General features: G+C 46.0%; 1 protein-coding gene across 1 annotated transcript in view; it reads left to right on the top strand.

Annotated features, from left to right (window-relative positions):
* The first annotated feature begins 570 nt into the window (after nt 1-570).
* Dock5 (dedicator of cytokinesis 5) overlaps nt 571-19371 on the top strand; it is a 173754-nt gene continuing 154953 nt past the window's right edge. Inside the window, exon 1 of the mRNA XM_028758729.1 lies at nt 571-624. Within this exon, the coding sequence (XP_028614562.1) occupies nt 582-624 (43 nt within the window). The 5' untranslated portion in view covers nt 571-581. The remainder of the gene's footprint in view (nt 625-19371) is intronic.

The following is a 19371-nucleotide window of genomic DNA, read 5'->3' as shown; positions in this document are numbered from 1 at the left end:
TGAAGCGCGGGTGTCCCTTGCACCAATTCCCTGCGGACCTAGAAGTTCGGTTTCCGGCTCTCGGGGCTGCAGCAGACGCTCCCGGAGGCGAAGGCGGGAGCTCACGGCTCATTCATTCAACAAATATTTACTGAGCGTCCGGAGGCGACGGTGACTCTCACCAGCTCCTCCTCCTCCGCGCTCGGCGGCGCAGCCCGGGAGCGCTGGGGAATCGCAGTGCCGACGCTTGGGAGGACAAGCCGGGCGGCTCCGGACTGCGGCTCCAGCCGGGCGAGGCGGAGCCGGCGGGGGAGGCGGGCGGCCCCGGGGCGCAGAGGGCGCGGCCAGCGGGAGGAGCCGGGGCGGCGCCGGGGAGGGCGCGCGGGGCTGCACTGCCGCCGGCCCCAGCAGGTGACCGCGGGCGAGCGGGAGTGCGTGCGTGCGGGGCCCCGGGCGCGAGCGAGGCGGGACGGCGTAGACGCGGCCGGCGCGCCAAAGTCGCCCAAGTTTTGCCGGAACATGGCGGAGGAGTCCGGCCGGCGCGGCGGCACTCCGAGCACGAGTGGCTGTAGCCGCTAGCGCCGCGGGGCGAAGTCGTCGCCATGGCCCGTTGGATCCCTACCAAGAGGCAGAAGTACGGGGTTGGTGAGTGCTTGCCCCGCCCCACCCTCGCCCGAGCGCCACTGAGTCCACTTTGGACCCGCCGAGCTGGCGCACACACGGCTACTCGGTCCGCTGCTGCAGCCCGGGGAGTCCAGCTCGCCCTGGTGTAAAAGTGCTTTTAGGCTTGGGGATTCTGACCAACCCCCATCTGAACCCCAACTCAAGTGGCGCGCACTGTGGGAGCGCGTCCGGTCCCCACTGCCGTAGGTGGCCAGCGAGGGCAGCACGTGGGATGGTGCGCTTTGCTAGTGCCCTTTTCCAGATCCCACTCGGAAGCCCCAAAGTCCCTCTCCCTCCCTCCCTGGGACTGCAGTCCCGACCGCAGTCACAGACAAAATCGGAAACCGAAGTTGCCAGTAGAGGTGATGGAAGAGGCAGGAAGTGTGTGGCGTGGGAAGGAGGGCAAGGGGGTCCTGGGGCTGCGTGTGAGGACGCCCATCTGACCTACTGGCGAGGATGGAGCGGTGTGACACAGCTTCCCCAAGGGGCAGGAAGGGGGTAGGTCCCGCGCTAGCGCGTGGCGTTTGTATTCGCAGTACCCTAGTGCTCCGTCATTTCTGAACTCTGGCCTCTTGGCTTGGATCTGCAACCGTGGCGTTGATGGGTTGGACCCAGGTGGAAAAACTTTCCACTTTCACTTTTCATTGAGGAAGCCCTCACCTTTAGCCAGGAGATTGCCATGACAATTAGACTTTAAATGGAGCCTCTGGAATAAACAAGTGTGTTGTGTGAGCATTTTATCACTTTCTCTCATGTCCACTCACTTGACACGTTTGAAATGCAATCCCTTACTTCACTCCCTGTCAGCGCACCTCTTTTCCTTCACGTCCGGGGACCTGCAGGAACACTGCCTGAAGTTACCAGTCTGCTGTGACATCTAAACACATTTCAGACACTAAGTCCTATGTGCCCATGTAACCGGGACTCAGGCATCCCCTTCTGTCTTTATTATATTATTAATGTGAAGATATATATATATATATGTATATATATACATATATATATATATATATATATGTATGTATATATATATATTCCCAAAACTTTTTTTTTAATTCGGCTTTACTTTTAGACGTTTTGCTCCTCCACATGGTTGCAGGTCACATGGATAGGTGAAGTTTCTTCAGTCTCAGATCACCAGGTCTTGACTTATCTTTGAATAAGTAACTTGGCTAGATACCTGCTAGCAAGTAGCTGGTCATTGTGTAAGTGAAATACTGTAAAACGGATGAAGGGTTGGCTGTGGCAATCACAGAGCATGCCCAAAGCCCTGGCTTCCTTCCATCTTCTGCACCACAAGAGGAAATTAATTTAGTTAAGCAGTATAGAATACTAATTAATGACTAAAACATGCTTAGCAGCAACTAATCACTAATTATAAAAGGGTCATCTCTAACTTTACCTGGGTTAAAAGTAGGCAGGAGAGTAAGAATGTTTCCAGTATTTCCCCATGTTTTGGAGTCAGATTTTTGGTTATTTATCAGAGGGCATTGAAAGTGTTTGGATAGTGTTTCTAGAGGACAGAGCTTAGCAGAGTTGTTCCAGGGTGTGATCTGGGACATTTACTTCACTAGCCACAGCAGATCCAGGTAGGTGCGGATGCTGAAGCACAGAATATTCGCTGAAGTCAGGGGTGAGTGTTCCTGGGCATCTGTGCTCTTGTGTTGGGAGCCTTCCCTGGCTGCAGGAGAGCCTGAGGGGTGAGTTGTCAGTCCCCACAATGAAGTCCCGCGTCTGTGAACTCTCCACTTGTCTCTGTGGTTCAGTATTCCATGGAGAGTGGCTTCTGTGGGACTTTGCTCTCCTGTGCTTGTGTCCCCCTCGACAGGACTCCTCCCCCCAACACTGCATCCCACACTCCAGCCTTTTTCCTTGGGGTTCAGACTGCCCCCTCTGTTTCCTTCCATCACCTCTGCAGCTCTTCCCTGTAAATCTTGAGCCATCCCTTACTTACTTTCTTGCCTCCCCCCTCCCCCACCAGGTGTTACAGACTGCTGACCTCTTCAGCAGAACAGCTGGGACTCCTTGCCAGCAGCCAGGAGATCAGCCTTATTGACTGTTAATGTAGGGAGGCTTGGGGAGGGTCATTGGATTCTCTTCTGAGATCCTGGCCCTTCCCTCTGACTTCTTCCGACTAGTTGGTTTTTTGAGATAGGGTTTCTCTGGGTAGCCTTAGCTATCCTGGAACTCATTTTGTAGACCAGGCTGGCCTCGAACTCCTCTGTGTTCCAACCTGCCTCCTGAGTGCTGAGATTAAACCGCCATCCCCAGCATGGCTAATTGTGTTAGTTCTACTGTAATTGCACATATGTAAAGGGTGGAAGTGTATTGGAAGGGGGAGTCCGTCATCCCTGGTGAGACTTTCTGGTGCTGAGGTTGCTTTGGGGTCACCTACTCATCTCCTGCTCTGTAAGGAAGCCCTGTCAACTCATTGTTTCCCCCAAGTGTGACTTTTGATGGAATCGTACTTTGTTTTGTCATTAGTGCCCTATAAAGATGGGGTAGATGTTTGTTTATGTCTCCCCAGGGGAAGGAAGAATTTTGACAAGAGAAGGTTGTGGGGTTTTTTTGTTTTTTATTTCTGCTAGTCAGAGGGTTTTTACCAGGTAAGCAGTAGTCTTCCTTATAGTTTCATTCTCTGTAGTTAACAGTTATCAGTAGTCAATTGAGGCCCAAATATGATATGGGATATGAGAGAGAGAATAAGCACATTGGCACAACTTAAGTTTTGGTACATTATTCTGATCTATTTTATTACTAGCTGTTGTTCCATTTCTGACAGTGTCTAATCTATCAATTAACCTCTCATGAGCATTCATGCAGAGCATGTACTTGGAACATGTCTGCTATGGACAGTAAGTGTGTTCAGTCGTGTGCACCCTTGTTGCTGGGACGCATTTGTAAAGCAGGCCAACATAACTATTCTAGAGATGTAATTCAGTTTTCTTCCAGTTAAACTTTGACTCCCCACTTGTCCTAATATGGGTCCTATTGGAAGAAGGTAAAAGTCCTCACTGTTTGGATACCACTGGGTGTATTAATGGTGGCTGTTCTGCCCCGGGACTTGTCACGTCTGAGGGCTGATGATGAAGGAAGCTATGGGGTAACCATTTTGAGACTCTTGGGGACTCTGTATGGGAGGTGACCACTCAGTGCAGGTGTGCTGTGAAGGTGGGATTGTGGTCTGCGCTTGAACTGTATTGCTGTTCTATTATTGGCAGTACAGGTGACTGAATGCAGGGCCTTGTGAGTGTTAGGCAAGTGTTCTGCCATTGATCTGTGTCCCCAGGCCACTTTCATTTTCATTATTGAGTTTTGCTAGGTTGTCCAAACTAGCCTTGAACTTCCTTAGTAGCCCAGGCAGCCCTTGAACTTGTAATCTTCTCACCTCAACCTTCCAAGTAACTGAATTTGCAGATCTATAGAACCAGGCCTGGTACTTTCTCTTTTTGCTGTTTAAGTGACTAGAGATGTAAAATACTAATATTTGGACTTGAAGCACATAGCTTTGACAAACATGCTTGTTGCTCTTTAACTTTTAAGTCAGTCATTCTCAATCTGTTTCTCTATGAGTCAGGGTGTCCCCACTGTAACCCAGGCAGGCCTGGGACTCACTCGCCATTGTCTTGCTTTGGCCCCTGACACTCGGCTTAAGTATACTTCTAAGCCAGCTTCCACACCAGCCGTTTATGTCGAGAACAAAGATTATATTCTTTGTGGCCTGTGTGCAGAGCTGTTCACTGATGCATGTCGGGATTTCCGGTATCTATAGCTATAGTGTGATAGGAAACCTTTGGAGGGAGACACTGGCTTTCACAGTCAGCCCTCCAACAATTTCCTTGGGGTTGCCCCAGTTAGCCTCAAGCATCGGGCTTTGGAGGACAGATTCTCAAAGTGCTGATTTAAGACCTACGCCAGACTCTGGGTCTTTCTGGTGCTTTTAGCCTGTGTCCTGCTCCTGCCGTCGTGCCTCACCATGGCCCAGAGTTCCTCAGGCTGGGGTGTGACATCAGGGAGGGGATTTCACAGTGACTGGTCCAGTTGCTTTTTTAAAAAGGACATTATTATTATTTGTAATCATGTTTGTATGTGTGGGGGTGCAGAGGCGCGAGCTGGAGTTACAGGTGGTTGTGAGCTACCTGATGTGGGTACTGAGAGCTGAGCTCTGGTCCTCTGTAAAAACTGTGTACCCCTTTAATCCCTGAGTCCCCTTTGCAGTCCCCTTTAAAACATTTTTTTAGATAAATAGCCCTGGCTGGCCTTGAACTTAGGATCCTCTTACCTATGCCTCCTGAATTACCATTACAGGTGGATACCGCCACAACCAGCTCTGACTTCCTTTTTTGAGACAAGTCTCTTGTAGCCCAGTCTAACCTTGAACTCTCCTTTCTCCACGTTAGTTCTCTCCTGCTATGATTATAGGAACTTCACCTGGTACATGTTGGTGCTGGGGATTAAACCCAAGGATTCCTCTATGCTAGGAAAGTCCTCTGTGAACTGCACTACACCACCCAGTGTCTCCAGTTTCTTTCAAAGAGAGGAAGTTGGTACCTAGAGAGGCACAGTGAATTGCTTCACTCTAGGGCTTCTTGGCTTCAGGATTATAAGAAACCCTTTGGTAATCTGGTGAAGCCCTCCGATCTTGTCCACTGGGTGAAATTACTGAATACAGGGGACTGAAAGCGAGACTCTTTGTACTGAAATACTCGTCAGTTGATTTCTCATCTTTGGATACCTTATCTTTTATTAATATATTAAATAACAGTGTAGCAACAATAGTTACAATTATTGTGACTTGATGAGTGTGTGTGATTTATGCGTATATGGTAATTTCAGATAAGATCTGAAAGTGTCTGTTTGTGGGAATGCCTCTCGGGTTTTACTAATCCAACCATGACTTCTGGCCTAACTCAGTCGAAGTCAATGCTGGTCATTTAGAAAATCCAGAGGGAACACTCTCCTTGAGTCTACCAGTCATCTGGATTTGAGTTCAAATTGAGTCCTTGCCTGAGGCTCACATAATTGATTGGTTGTAGAGCCATCTGTGAAACATAGAATTAACACTTGACAGCTGTGTTACTGCCTGTGATGATGTTAGGTATTACACAGTTGTGTTCACTCAACCTGTCCTTAGTGTGTTCATGTTTTAACACGGAGGCTAAGAGAAAAGGGCTCAGAGAATTAATATGGCTCAGAACTTTGTGGGTGCTGTTTTATACTCTTTCCAAAGAAGTGCTGTTCTGAATGCTATTTTTGTATGATCCAGGAGCATGAAGGGGTCTGGAGAGATGTTTTCAGAGGTTCATGAGATTCAAAAGCTTTTCATAGTGATACTGAAAAATCCTTGGCCCCTTTCCATCCTCAAGTTGTGTGGGTATATGTGGGGACTTGCCCAGATGTTAAGTGTGGCATGGCAGTGGATCAGCAGGACAATTCCAGATGCCACCTATGAAGCCAGGAAATCCACAAGAGACCTAGAGAGATGGCCCAGTGGCCAAGAGTACTTATTGCTCTAGGAGAGGACCAGTGCTTAGTTCCCAACACCTCTCATGGTGACTCACCAATATCTATAACTCCAGTTCTAGTGGGTCCAAGGCCTGTTCCTGACTGCCACGGGCACCAGACATACATGTGGTACACATATATACATGCAGGCAAACACTCATACACATAAAATAAAAAAAAATTAAAGTTCCATAAATATTCCAAAGGCATGCTTCTAAGTGTCTTTTCTTTGAAAAAAAAAATTTTGTTCCTAAAAGAATATATATTGATGTTCCCGTGTATTGGGCTTCATACAGTGATTTCAAATTCATGTTTTAAAAATGTATCGGTTTATGGGGTTTCTATTTTAAAGGTTTCTCAGGCAATACGGCTCTCTAGGCATCCTGTAACTGACTACTGTGAGAAACTTGCCTTATCCAGGGGAAGCAAACAGGCTCCAGGGTCTCCTCTGAGCCCCTACAGTCTCACCCCCAAACCCAGCTTCCTTACTCTGTATTTCATCTCCTGGATTCTAGTTGTTTATGCTTTCTGATTCTTGTCATGTTGACATTTCTTGACATCTCACTAACTGTGAGATAGATACCTTTATGACCAGTGCCACAATAGCTAATAGCCTTTAACATATCCTTTTTTTTTTTAATGATATTTAGTGATATTTTCTTTCTTTGCCTGGCTTCTTTATTTTGTGAACACTTCACAGTCATTGACAGATCTGTTCCTCTTTCTCATTGTTTGCCTTATGAAGCAGTTACAGAAATAGGGAAAGGAAAGGAAGTAGCTGAGTGGGACACTGTTCCCTGCTTCTTACCAAAGAGGTTGAGGCTCCCAGCTGGCTGAGTCTTTGGACATCTTATCAGTCTGTGTAGTTGTACTAGCTGTGTTCTGTAAAGTTGCAGCACACACAGAATTAGTGAATAGAGTAGTCCCTCCTACAGATTGTTCTCCACAGTCTGGGTTATTCACGATCATGGACATAGTAAATGGAAAACTACAGAATGAGTAAGTCATACAGTTTGTCTGTTTGATTTACACTGCATGCTGTTCTAAGTAGCATGGTGACCGGACCCCCAAACTTGTCTGTTCCCCAGGACATTCAGCATCCCTTTGTCTCCAGTGTCCATGCTATATGCACCACCCATCTGTTAGTCACTAAGGAGCCATTGACTGAGGGTATGGCAGTGCTGTGTTTGTGTGACCTTTATTTTGCTTATTAATGGCCCCAGAGCACAAGAATAATCCTGACAGTTTTACCCAAGTATACAGCTATGTCTGTTCTATTTTATTATAGTTGCTATTTGCTTACTGTGTCTAACTTATGAGTGAAACCTTATCTTCACTCTGCATGTATAGGATAAACTTAGTATATGAGGGATTGTTACTGTCTGAAGCATCAGAGATGCCCTGAGAGTTTTGGCGTCACCCTGGTTGGCCCCCCTTGGGACTTGGGCACATTGTCACCTCTCTGTATGGGTTTTTGAGTGTGGCACCCTTGGCAGGATGGATAAGGGAGCTACCAATGAATGTTAATGAGTAGTGACCGGATGCTGAAGATCAGCTGTAGTTAGGAAGAGAATTGGAAATAGGAATCACTTCCTTCCCATGTAGATTTTGTTGTTTTGTTTTGAAAGATTTAACACCTCCCTCCACACACACACACACACACACACACACACACACACAAACACTTTTGAAATGGGTCTCATGTAAGGCAGGCTGGCCTGAATGAAACACTGTGTAGCCAAGGATGACCTTAAAATCCAGATTTCTCCTGGATTTCTCCACCCAAATGCTGAGATGGCAGGCATCCACCACCATGCAGAGTTGGGGCTTGAACGTTGTTCATACCATGAGAGCTCTGAGCCCCTGGGTGACTCCAGGAAGTGTTTGCTTGTTCATTCCTTCTCATCCCATCTCTTTATAGCACCTCCCCCCATGTCCTCACCTCTGTCCTCCCTGCCCTCTTGCTTCATCTGAGCATTGGCCACCCCAACAGGCTTCTGTGGCTTCTTTACCTTCCTGATAACCAATGATCCCATTCTGTCTCCTCTGACAGGCATCTGCTTCCTGGCATCTCTCCATCCCATCCTGCTTACACCAGACAGTTCTCCTAGGCCTGGTGATAGACAGTTGATGCTTAACATACGGTGATGGTTTGAATATGCTTGGCCTAGGAGGTGGCACTATTAGGGGGTATGGCCTTGTTGAAGTAGGTGTGTTACAGTGGGCGTGGGCTATAGTACGCTAGTCCTAGCTGCCTAGAAGTCAGTATTGTGCTAGCAGCCTTCAGATGAAGATGTAGAATTCTCAGGTGCTCTTGCATCATCCCTGCCGTGTTCTCACCTTGATGATAATAGACTGAATCTCTGACACTGTAAGCCAGCCCCAGTTAAATGTTGTCCTTTATAAGAGTTGCCTTGGTCATGGTATCTATTCACAGCAGTAAAATCCTAACTAAGATAGATACCAAACCCCATCCCAACACTTCCCCAAGTTCTGTCATTTCTGTGCACTGAGGGTCAGCCCAAGTTTTGTCCTTCCTCCATAGTCATCTTCAGACTACCATTTCCCGATGTTTGATGTTTCCTTTTCCCTACAAGCCTGCTTGGCAGCCTTCTAACTCCTTGCTCTTTCCCCTCTCTCTAATCCTTACTCAGCCAGGTAAGATTCCAACATGTCTTCTCCCTCCAAAAGTCCTCCATGCTTTTGAGGTGTGGCTGGTGACATAGGACCTCTTGCTTGTAGACTAGCAGGCCCTGTGCATCGAAATCCATCTCTTTTCCACCCCTTTGCCTCCCTTTCCCCTCCAGCCGTGCTGGCGTCATTTCTGTTTTTTGAACTCTGCAAGCTCAGTTTGACTCAGGACCTTGGCACTTACGCCTCCCTCTTGTGGAATGTGCTTCCTGGATGTTAAAATAAATCCAGTTCTCTCTGGTTATCCTGTCTTCCTTCAGATAACTAGAGAGTCCCTTCTGTGGTCCCTCATTCAGAAGCCCTACCATCCTGCTCACACCTCTGCATGCCTACCCTGGTCTTTACATAATCCTGTGATTATAAAATACATTAGTACCACTCTCTCTTCTGACTGCTATGCCTCTTGTGGGAAGCATGCTTATGCATATTCTCTGAGTGGGTAGGTCAGGCAGGGTTAGGTAACTGATGGACACAGAGTTTATACCTATGCCTTTGCATAGTCACTGGATGCTAACTGTAAGCCAGGTAGCATTCCTGGGGTTGGGGTATGCTGCTAGAAACTCAAAAGATGCTGACCTCAGACCTTCATATTTTAGTGTGTGACCAGACACAACGAATTTGAAATCTCAACTAATTTGAAAATGGAGAATTTCTCCATTATTTATGGAGACACATGGCTGGATTGGGTAAATGAAAAGAAGGAGCTGGTGACACTGAATAGGCTTTGGGGGTCTGAGTCACTGGATGGGTGCTGTGTTGAACAGGAGTTGGGAAAGTGGAAGGAGAGGAGATGTGGAAAACCCTTTGCCTCTGGGTTATGTTGCATTCCTGTAAGAGTATAGATACTGTAGAGTGTGTATACTCAGAGAAAGGGTGAGAGATCGAAGGGAATGGGGGTGAGGGGCAGAGAAAATGGGCACTGACAAGCGTCATCTGTTAGCTTGTTAACCATTGGAAAGCTGAGGCAGGAGGATGGTGAAGTCAAGGCCAGCCTGGGGATAGGGTTAGGACCTATCCCTCAAACGCTTACCAGAATTTCTGTTCTGGTCTTCTGTGTGATACTGCCTCCATAGTAGCTGAGACTTTAAATGAACTTCTTGTTTCCCGTGATGAATTTTGAGAGACAAACAAGAGGAGTGGAGGGTAAGAAATCCAGTCTCTCAATATCAAATTTTCTTATAAAGCAAACATTTTTCAACTATTAGCTTATTTCTAGACGTACTCAATGTGATAGCATGGCAACCATAGTCCTTTACTTATAAAGGAGTTTGAGTATATTCAAAGAGTGAAAAAGAAAAGCTGGATGTGGGTAGCAAATGCCTATCTTTCTAGCACTGGGAAGGCAGAGGCAGGAAGATCATGAGTTCGAGACCTGCCTGAACTACACAGAGAGCTCCTGTCTCAAAAAAGAAAGAAAGAATAAAGATCAGTAAATAAAGGTGTGATCTAGTACTTTGAAATTACTTTTAATGAACTCAACCCTTTACCTGTATTTCTGAGGTTAAGTAGTACTTAGTATTTCAATAGAGTGTTTAATGTGCTAATACACACCTGTAATCTCATCCCTCAAGAGGCTGAAGCAGAGGGCTTGCCATTAGTTGTTGGCCAGCCTAGGCTACTCAGAACTAGACCTTGTCTCAGAAAGCACCATTGTCTTCCCAATAGAGGGAAATGTACTTTTCCCCTTATAGCAGAGGTAAAGCCACCAACAATGGGCTTTTTCCCTCTGGGCATTAAAGGATTTGGAGAGTTCTTGAAGGATGTTTTAACCTTGGTTTATAATTAGCCCCAACTTGCTTTGGGATTAATGGGTTTAGGTAGGAAGCCTTAAGAAGTGCCTTTGGTGAGGTTGTTTAGAGGCAGAAATGGGATCGAGAAAGCAGAGCCGATAAGTACATGAATTCATTGTGTTTTTCCAAGTGATGTCCAGTGTCCTTCCCTGAGCCCAGGCTGACAGGCCCCATCCAGTGACTGAATTGCTGGCAGCCACAGTCCCAGCAAGAGACAAGTGGGCTTTGTGTCTCTGCACTTGGAGCCTTCATACAGCCCCCCCCCCCCCCCCCCCCCGGGGGGTTCAAATGGTGTCAGAATTGTTATTCACCTTTTGCTGGTTGAGCCATCTTCTCTCCCATTTTCAAGCCACAGCAGGGGGTAGGTGGACCCCTGGTCACCTCCTCTAAGGATCTTAGGCTCCCTGTCCTTGTAGACAATGTAAGGGAAGGGGATTGCAGTGGAGATGAGTTCTTTCTGGAAATCAGGTTGTTTCTGACTCAGTCAAGATGATCAATAACGGGTTGTCTTCTGGGTATTCTGTGTCCTATGAACCTTGTGACCCTCATATCCCAAGTATGCAGGGGTGGGGGGGTGGGGAAGAGTTGAATGAAAAATGCCAACTCTGAATTTGTTGCCAACCTCGTTTGTAGAGTGAATTTCAGGACAGCCAAGGCTACAAAGAAAACTCCTGTTCAAAAAAACCAAAACAGACACCTCATAACAAACAAACAAAAAACAAATGAGAGGAGAGAGAGAGAGATTGACAGACAGAGACATACACACACAGAGACAGAAAAAAAAACAGACAGACAGACAGACACACACACACACATGCACAAAGTGGGGGGGGGGAGGGAGGAAGGGAGGGACACACACACTGAGAGATTGGAAGGTTTTTTCCCCATAGTCTTGGACATTTGAATACTTGGTCTTGGTCCCTGCTTGGTGGTGCTATTTGGGTAGGATTAGAAGGTGTGGCCTTGCTGGAGTAAATATATCATTGTGGGTGGGCTGTGAGGTTTCAAAGCCTTGTCACAGTCCCAGTTTGCTCTACTTCCTGTATGCTCTCAGCTTCTGTTCTCACCACTGTGCCTTCACTCTGCAACCATGGAACCCTAAACCAAATAAACTCTGTCTCCGTGCGTTGCTTTGGTCATGGTGTCTTTTCACAGTAGTAGCAAAGTAACTAAGACACCAGGCGCTCCTGTGGGAGAGACCAGCCGAGGAACCAAGTCCTGAGATGTTAGAAGACCTCACGGTTCTGCCCCCTTGGATACGGGACATAAAGTCCTGAGAACTGAATTCTGCCAATGCCACTTCTTGGGAAACACTGTCATGTTAGAGATGAAATAGAGTCTAAAGGCACAGGAGACTCTTCCAGAGTCACACTGCAAGCAGCTGATAGAAGGTGACTTTCAAATATATTAAATATTAAAATTAAAAATGAGTTCTTTGAGAACTTCATGCAATGTATCTTGAGCATATTTACTCCCCTCAACTCTTCTTACTCAGCATCCCATCTCTTCCCATGTACTTTGAGGAAACCTTTCCCCCACCCCACCCCCCCACCCCCGACTCCATGGAGTCCCTTTATATTGCCCTGCCAGCCTTGGGTCTAGAGCCTGCCCTGACATGTGGTCAACCTAGCAAGTGTCACATTAAACAAAACTGACTCTTCCTCTGCTTGTAGCTATCACATGGTAATAACTGCTCAGCTGGTAGTGAGGTTACATAACTATCATACCCCATCTGATATACAGGTCTTGTACATGCTGTCACCGTCTGTGTGTGTTCTTATGTGCTCATGCCCTGTTGTATCTGGAAAACACTCTTTCATTGACGCTACCTACCACCTTTGACTCTTCCAGTCTTTCCTGTCCTTTGGCTCTTTCATTCTTTCTGTCCCCTCTGCCACAAGGATCGTTGAGCCCTGGAGTGAGGGGTTAGTTCAACCTGGTTCCTCGCTACTTTTTTCTTTATTCTCAAGAAGAGAGAAAATGTCTTTATCTGATCTGCATCTCAAGAAGAACATGCCTATTCTTCTTTGCTTACTTTCCAGGTAGAGTTATAAATAAGACCCAGAAATCAGGTGTGATGGCATACAGAGACAAAGACAGAAGCAAAAGAATCAGAAGTTCAAAGCCAGGCACAGCTACATGCTGAGCTTGAGGCTAGCTTGGGCTACATGAGGCTAGCTTGGGCTACATTGTTCAAACAAAACAGTAGAAAGACCCAGGAGTTGGGGTTGTTGCTCAGTGGTGGAACATTTGTCTTATGTGTATGAAACCCTGTGTTCTGCCTCAACACTGCAAAAATTAAAGACATCCATGAGTAAATAAAGCCCTACCACTCAAGGTCCTTCCCACTGAAACAGGAAGGTACTACCAAAATAGCTTCCTGTTTCAGAGTTTCTAGAAGGAAGTGTTTTTGAGCCTGTAGAGTGGATGAGGGGGCTGTCCATGGTTTGGCCACGGACTTCTCACATGGTGAGGCCTCTCCCTTGGGTTCCTGGGTCTATGGTTCACAGCACAGTGACTGTGACATGGGTTCCATCACAAAATGAATAGGTAGGGCTGCTGCTTGCCTCATCCCAGGCAGGCCTGAGACCTGCTGTCACTGTTTGGCAAAGCATTGAGGGACGAATGGAGGGCATATTTTCGAGGGAGGGTCAGGAGAATGGCATAGAAGTTGGAAAAGAGTAGTTTTTGTCAGAAATGGATTTGTGCACAATGAGGATGCCGCCTGCTGAAGCCTTCAGATGCAAGCCCGGCACCTTATTCTTTCATGAATCGGCTTCTCCTGCCTTTTGTCCTCTCTGGTGCGGAATGGACGGCTTACCACTGGGTGAAGAGATGCAGCCTCACTGGGCGAAGAGATGCAGCCTCACTGGGCGAAAAGATGCAGCCTCACTGGGCGAAGAGATGCAGCCTCACTGGGCGAAGAGATGCAGCCTCACATCTTTTTTTTTTTTTTTGATAGTATTATTAATTTATTTTTATTTATATGAGTATACTGTAGCTGTCTTCAGACACACCAGAAGAGTTTATCAGATCTCATTACAGATGATCGTGAGCCACCATGTGGTTGCTGGGAATTGAACTCAGGACCTCTGGAAGAGCAGTCAGTGTTCTTAACCACTGAGCCTTCTCTCCAGCCCCACAGCCTCACATCTTACAGGTGCTGATGCTGTTCTTCCAGATGTAGCTTCTCTTGCAGTGGGCGCATTTGTCTGCCTGGTTTCAGAGGCTCTGCTGCAGAGCCTTAGCTTCCTTCAGAACAGCGGTGAAGAGTGCGTTGCTATGGTGAGCAAAGGACTGCTGGTCAGATCCTGATGGTGTGAATTATAAGTTTTTCCTTTCCAGCTTGCAGGATTCAGAGGTAGGTTGTGAACTTTGTGGCTACTTCCTTTGCCAAGGATCCAACATACTGGGGAGATTAGTGTGCTTGAGATGAGAGTGTAGTTTATCTGCTAAAGATACTTTGGGGTCATAATGGTTTTAACAGTCAAGTTGCTGACATGGGCCTCAGCAAAGAATTATTAAAATTGAAAATGCACATAGCCTTAGATTCTTCAACTCCATTTAAAGAGTTTATCTTACTGAGTGGTAGAGAGTGATGAGAAGGTCAGAGGTTACTTGTTCAACTATTACTTCTAGCGAAAACGTGGAAAAGCGTCACTTGGCTGGGGCTGGGCGCCATAATTTATGACGTGTAAAAGTGATGAAAAATAATGTAGCTGTTTAAAGGCCGTCAGGCATGGCAGTGCGTAGTGCTGATAAAGATGGCCTAGCATGCAGATGCTACCAAGCTAAGAGCATATTATTCATGCTCAGTTTCTTAACCAGATACTGCCTAGGTGAATCCTCACTTTCTGAAAGTTAAGTGAAGTCTACATATTTGGGTGATATCCTTTGCTGTATGCATATCAAACCTAAATAAACGTTTTAGAAAATAACAAGGCATTTCAGTAAATGTATGCATTGTTGTGGGCTTTCCCAGGACGTATATGAGAGGCAGCAAGATGTAGGAAGCGCATAGAGAAGTGTGGATTGCAGTCATCATACCTGCTTATGTGTCAGACACATTTTTAGGCACTGGATATAAAAGCAAAAGAGTTCGTATATCCCTTAGTTATACGTGTTCTTCATTGCCGAAAGAATTCAGAAGTAATTGTCCACAATTGGTTTCTAAGGGGACTGGAGGTCAGGTTTCAGCAATAGAAGGGAAGGCTGTATTGCTATTTTACACTTTTATTTGGTGTGCACATGTGTGTATGTTTTTATGTGTGCAAGTGGACGTAAGAAGACAACTTGGTTCTCTCTCTGCACTATGTGGGTCCCAGGTTCAAAACTCAGGTAATCAGTCTTGATGGTAAGCGTGTTTACCCACTGAGCCCCAGAAGGTTCATGGAATCTCTGTGTACCTCTTAAAGTCTGTATGTTGCCATTGGGTTACAAATTAAAACAAATAAATTGAACAGCCCTGCTATTATTAATGGCATTTGTGACCCAAGGAAGCCATTGCAGTCACCTCTGCCTTGGAGAGCCAACAACCAAAAAGTGTTTGGAGGTTTGCCCCAAACCACACAGGATGTTTTAGGTGGGTTTGGTGTGAAGGTTTTCATGCTCTCTCCCAATGTTGACTTGTACATGCTAGCAAACTGTGACTTGATAAATTATATATAACCATCAAGAATTCCAGGAACTCTCCGAGCGCTTCACTCCCTTCCAGTCAGCTGATGGCTTATGTGCACTCCAGCTCTTCACTATAATCAAAAGAGAAAGAGCCAGAATTTTGCTGCAGATAACGAAAAAAAAAAAAAAAAAGAAAAGGAATTTGCAATGTTATTCTCATCTGTTTATGATCCTAAAATGTAAAACTTACAGTCACATCTCATTAATTTTAATTTTAATTTGTTGGCTGTTTCAAAGCTCTAAGTAGCTATTTCATGGTGGATGAAACATTATTCTTGGGGGTTTCACTCCTCTCGATTGAAAGGCAATTAAATCTGACATAATTACCTTATTTTGCATTACATAAAATAAGGCATCAACAATGAAACGGCATCTAAATACGGTTATGGCTGTAATCTGGCATTGTCAGTGCATGCTTTTTAGAAGAAATGTGTCTGAGCTACTGAAGAAGATTGAGACACACGTTGGTTTGCTTAGTGACACATGGGAAGCCAATCTGAGAACCATAGCTACCACGGTTAGTTCTGCCCACTGTGTGCCCTGCAGCCAAGCCAGGCTTGAAATCGGAATTGTCAAGGTCAAGCCTTGAGAGCCTTTGCTTCGGTGATGCTGGGGAGAAGCTGCTTCAGGCTGGGGGTTTTGAAGTCCAAGTCTGCTTTTATTACACCTTGCCTTCCTGACGTCATAAAAGGCCCAACGCCAAAAGGTAGATATAAGATTCTATATACATGAATAGTACACATAGCTCACTATCTTCGATAGGCAAGGTACAGCTAGCTGTTAGACCATATGCTGGCCTGTCAGTCCAGTGCCATGGGGACTGAGTGCCCTTGTCTGCAGGTCATGGTTGACGACTAGGTATAGTTAATAGTGCTCAGCTCCACAACTTCTTCACAGTTCACAGGCACAGACCGTGGCTAATACATCTCCGATCTTTTAAACTGTGAAGTGGCCTGATCTTGGAAGAATCTTCTTGGAAAATGTTCTAATTGCTCCCAGAGGTAATATGAGGTTTGTTGTCTGGTTGGAGAAGAACAAGTACTCTCTGGTCTAGAAGAGGCTGGAGTTCTAAGAGGAATGAGTGAGTGAGTTGATCTCACTCACAGTGAACTCACATGGGTGTTTTCAGTCATGCTAAGTAGACCAGGAATCCCTAAGTACTGACTACTCTTCTTTCTTATTGCTCAGAGGCAGGCCACCTTAACCGAGTCCTGTGTATGTGCAGCAGCATGCTGGGTGGGCACGAACATTAAATAAAAAATGTATAAAGACTGAGGAGGTGAGTTCTGATCCCAGCACTTGGAGGTGAGAAAGTGAGATAGGTGAATCTCTCGAACTCACTGGCCGGCTGATCTTAACTATCTTCTAGAGACCCTGTCTCTAAACAAACAAACATGTAGAGAGCAGCTGGGCAAGACACCTGACTGACCTCTGGCCTCCACATGTATGCATTCCCGCACACACATGTGAACATACATGCTATACATGTACACATATACAGAATGTGTAAAAGTATCTAGAGTAGGCTAGCTTCTTTCTCTTTCGTCTAATGAAAGGTTGCAGAATAGATTTCCAAACTCAGGAATTATGTACATTATAACCAGAGGTCCAAGACCTGTTGTTTATGTACAAACTATCTGTGAATTATTATAAAACCCAGGGGCAGAAGAACTATGTACCTATAAGACTTTCTCAAGACTGATGTCTACTTAAGCCAAAGAGTTGTCTGAGTGTAGAACAGTCTGGAATCTGAATTCTTGGAAGGTTGGGACATGTCTAGGAGAGGTTGAGATCCAGTTTGTCCTTGGCAGTGGCAGTGATTGCTTCTCATGACCATTTTCCAATGGCTTGATGACTCTGGGGAGGACTTCACATTAGCTCACAAATTCAGAAAGGACCAGAGCCTGCAGAAGATTTCTTTTCATGTTTGAGCCTTGGCCTTAGCCAAGTCCCTTGGAAATATTGAATCTGTCTGTGATATTTTCTTCCCTGAATTAGATACGGGTTGGCTTGCTCAGTTCAGCATTTGACAATATGACTTCTTTTCAAAGCAAATGGCTTACTTCAATTTCCGACCAGGAGCCCCATCACTTTCCCCTTTGTTGGCGTTTGGAGTATGACTTGGGAAGACAGTTTCAGACCAGGGAAAGATAAAGGCAGTCTTTCTGCTCCAAACACTAAAAATGTAAAGATCAGGGAGGGCACGGGGACATAAAGAACCGTGTCCCTGTGGTCCCTTCTTAAAAACCACTGCCACCAAGAAGTGGTAGGGCGGGGGAGACAGTGTAGTCTGTAGAGTGCTAGCATTGCAAGCCTGAGGATCCCAGTTAGCTCCCAGCACTCATGTAAAAAGGTTAGACGTGGTGGCATGCAGTTTCATCCCGTCACTGTGATGATGGAGACAGATGGACCCAGGGAATCACTAGGTGAATCAGAGATCTGTAGGGTCCAAGTGAGTGATTCCATCTCAAAGGAAGTGGATGGCTGTTGAGGAATAACTCCAAGGCCATCCTATGGCCTATACATGTATTTTCACACATATGAACATACATAAAGATATTAAAAATGATAAAACAGAGATGGGGGAGGTGTACTATAATGTGTCCTGTGTTCTGCTCTTCTCTTCATGTGTGTCTTGATCTTCCTGAATGCTTCCGTAGCCTTGAGTGACAAGTTTCATTCTTTTGGAAGATGGTCCATGCTTTCTTTCTTCTTCTTGCTGAAATGTTCATAACCATAAGAGTCTTACAATTTGTTGGCAGCCCCTCTGCCCCCTCTCCCAAGCATGTGTTTAGAATAGGTTAGCTTTAGGGATTTTCCATTTTGTAAAGGTCACTTGATTTTTATATTCAGGGACATTTAGGTCTGGGGGCTGAAGGGACAATGAAAGTAACGGAAGTTCTGGGGCTGTGTAGGACGTGTGGAGGCCCACGGTTGATGTCTTTCTCACTCTCCATCTTGTATTTCGAGGCAGGAGGTTTCACTGAACCTTGTTATTTTGACTAGGGCCACCAGTGAGCTCCTGCAGTGGGCCTGTCTACTCCCCAGCCCTAGAATTACAGATGGGCATTGATCACCACACCAACTTTTACGTGGGTGTGAGGGTCCCGAACTCTGGTTCTCCTGCTTGTGCTTCAAACACTTTACTTATTGAGCCATTTATTTCTCAAACCTCTTGTCTGACTCCCTTATGTCCTCTCTCCCCCAATCTGTAAAATAGAAATCAGGTGTTGTGGCACACACCTTTAATCCCAGTACCTGAGAGGCAGAGGCAGGCTGGCCTCTGAGTTCTAGGCCAGCCTGGTCTACATAGGGTGTACTAGGACAGCCAGGTAGAGACCCTGTAAATAATAATAATAAAAAAAATTGAGAGATATTTTCTGCTACTTCTAGATTCTCAGAGTATAGAGAACTTTTTGTTTCTGAGAATCTATATTTAAGAGGAGATTTTTTTTTTCTGGGTGCTGGGGACTGGATTTTCCCCCGAATCCCATTCCTATATCAAAATCCTAAAGCTCAAGTTCGATGGTATTTGAGGTGGATGAGTCTTTGGGAGGTGGATGTGCTCATGAAGACAAGAGGTGGGACTTTGATGGTGAGTCAGTGCCTTAATCAGAAAGGACCAGAGAGCTTGCTGTGTGTCATGAGAGGATACAGACAGATCAGGGCCACCTCTGTCCCAGAGGAGTGTACTCCCAGAAGTGATCCATGCTGGCTTCTGATCTCAGACTTCCAGCCCCAGTGTTGCAGGAAGATAAATGTCTGTTGTCTAAGTCCATGGCATTTTGTTCTGGCTGAACTGCCTGAGACATGGCAGGAGTAATACTGAATTATGAAGTCACTGTTCCCGGATCGAAGTTTAATCTCCGTCATTTTATTTCTGAACCCCCTATCCCCATGTACAGGCATAATTCATACATGTGTCAGAACCAGGGCCTGTGCAGCCTTCTGGCCTGGAATCTCATAGCTGCTTTGGTTGTTAAGGCTCAGATGGGTTGGGGGACTCCTGAGCTAGCGTTCTGGAGTCAGAGGTGCAGGAAGGGGAGAGAGAGATGTTCTGATGAGG

Source organism: Grammomys surdaster, unplaced genomic scaffold (assembly GCF_004785775.1).
Source record: "Grammomys surdaster isolate TR1022 unplaced genomic scaffold, NIH_TR_1.0 126219, whole genome shotgun sequence".
In the NCBI taxonomy this organism is placed as follows: Eukaryota; Metazoa; Chordata; class Mammalia; order Rodentia; family Muridae; genus Grammomys; species Grammomys surdaster.
Note: the sequence above shows the minus strand (reverse complement) of the source record. Positions and strands in the feature narration are given on the sequence as shown.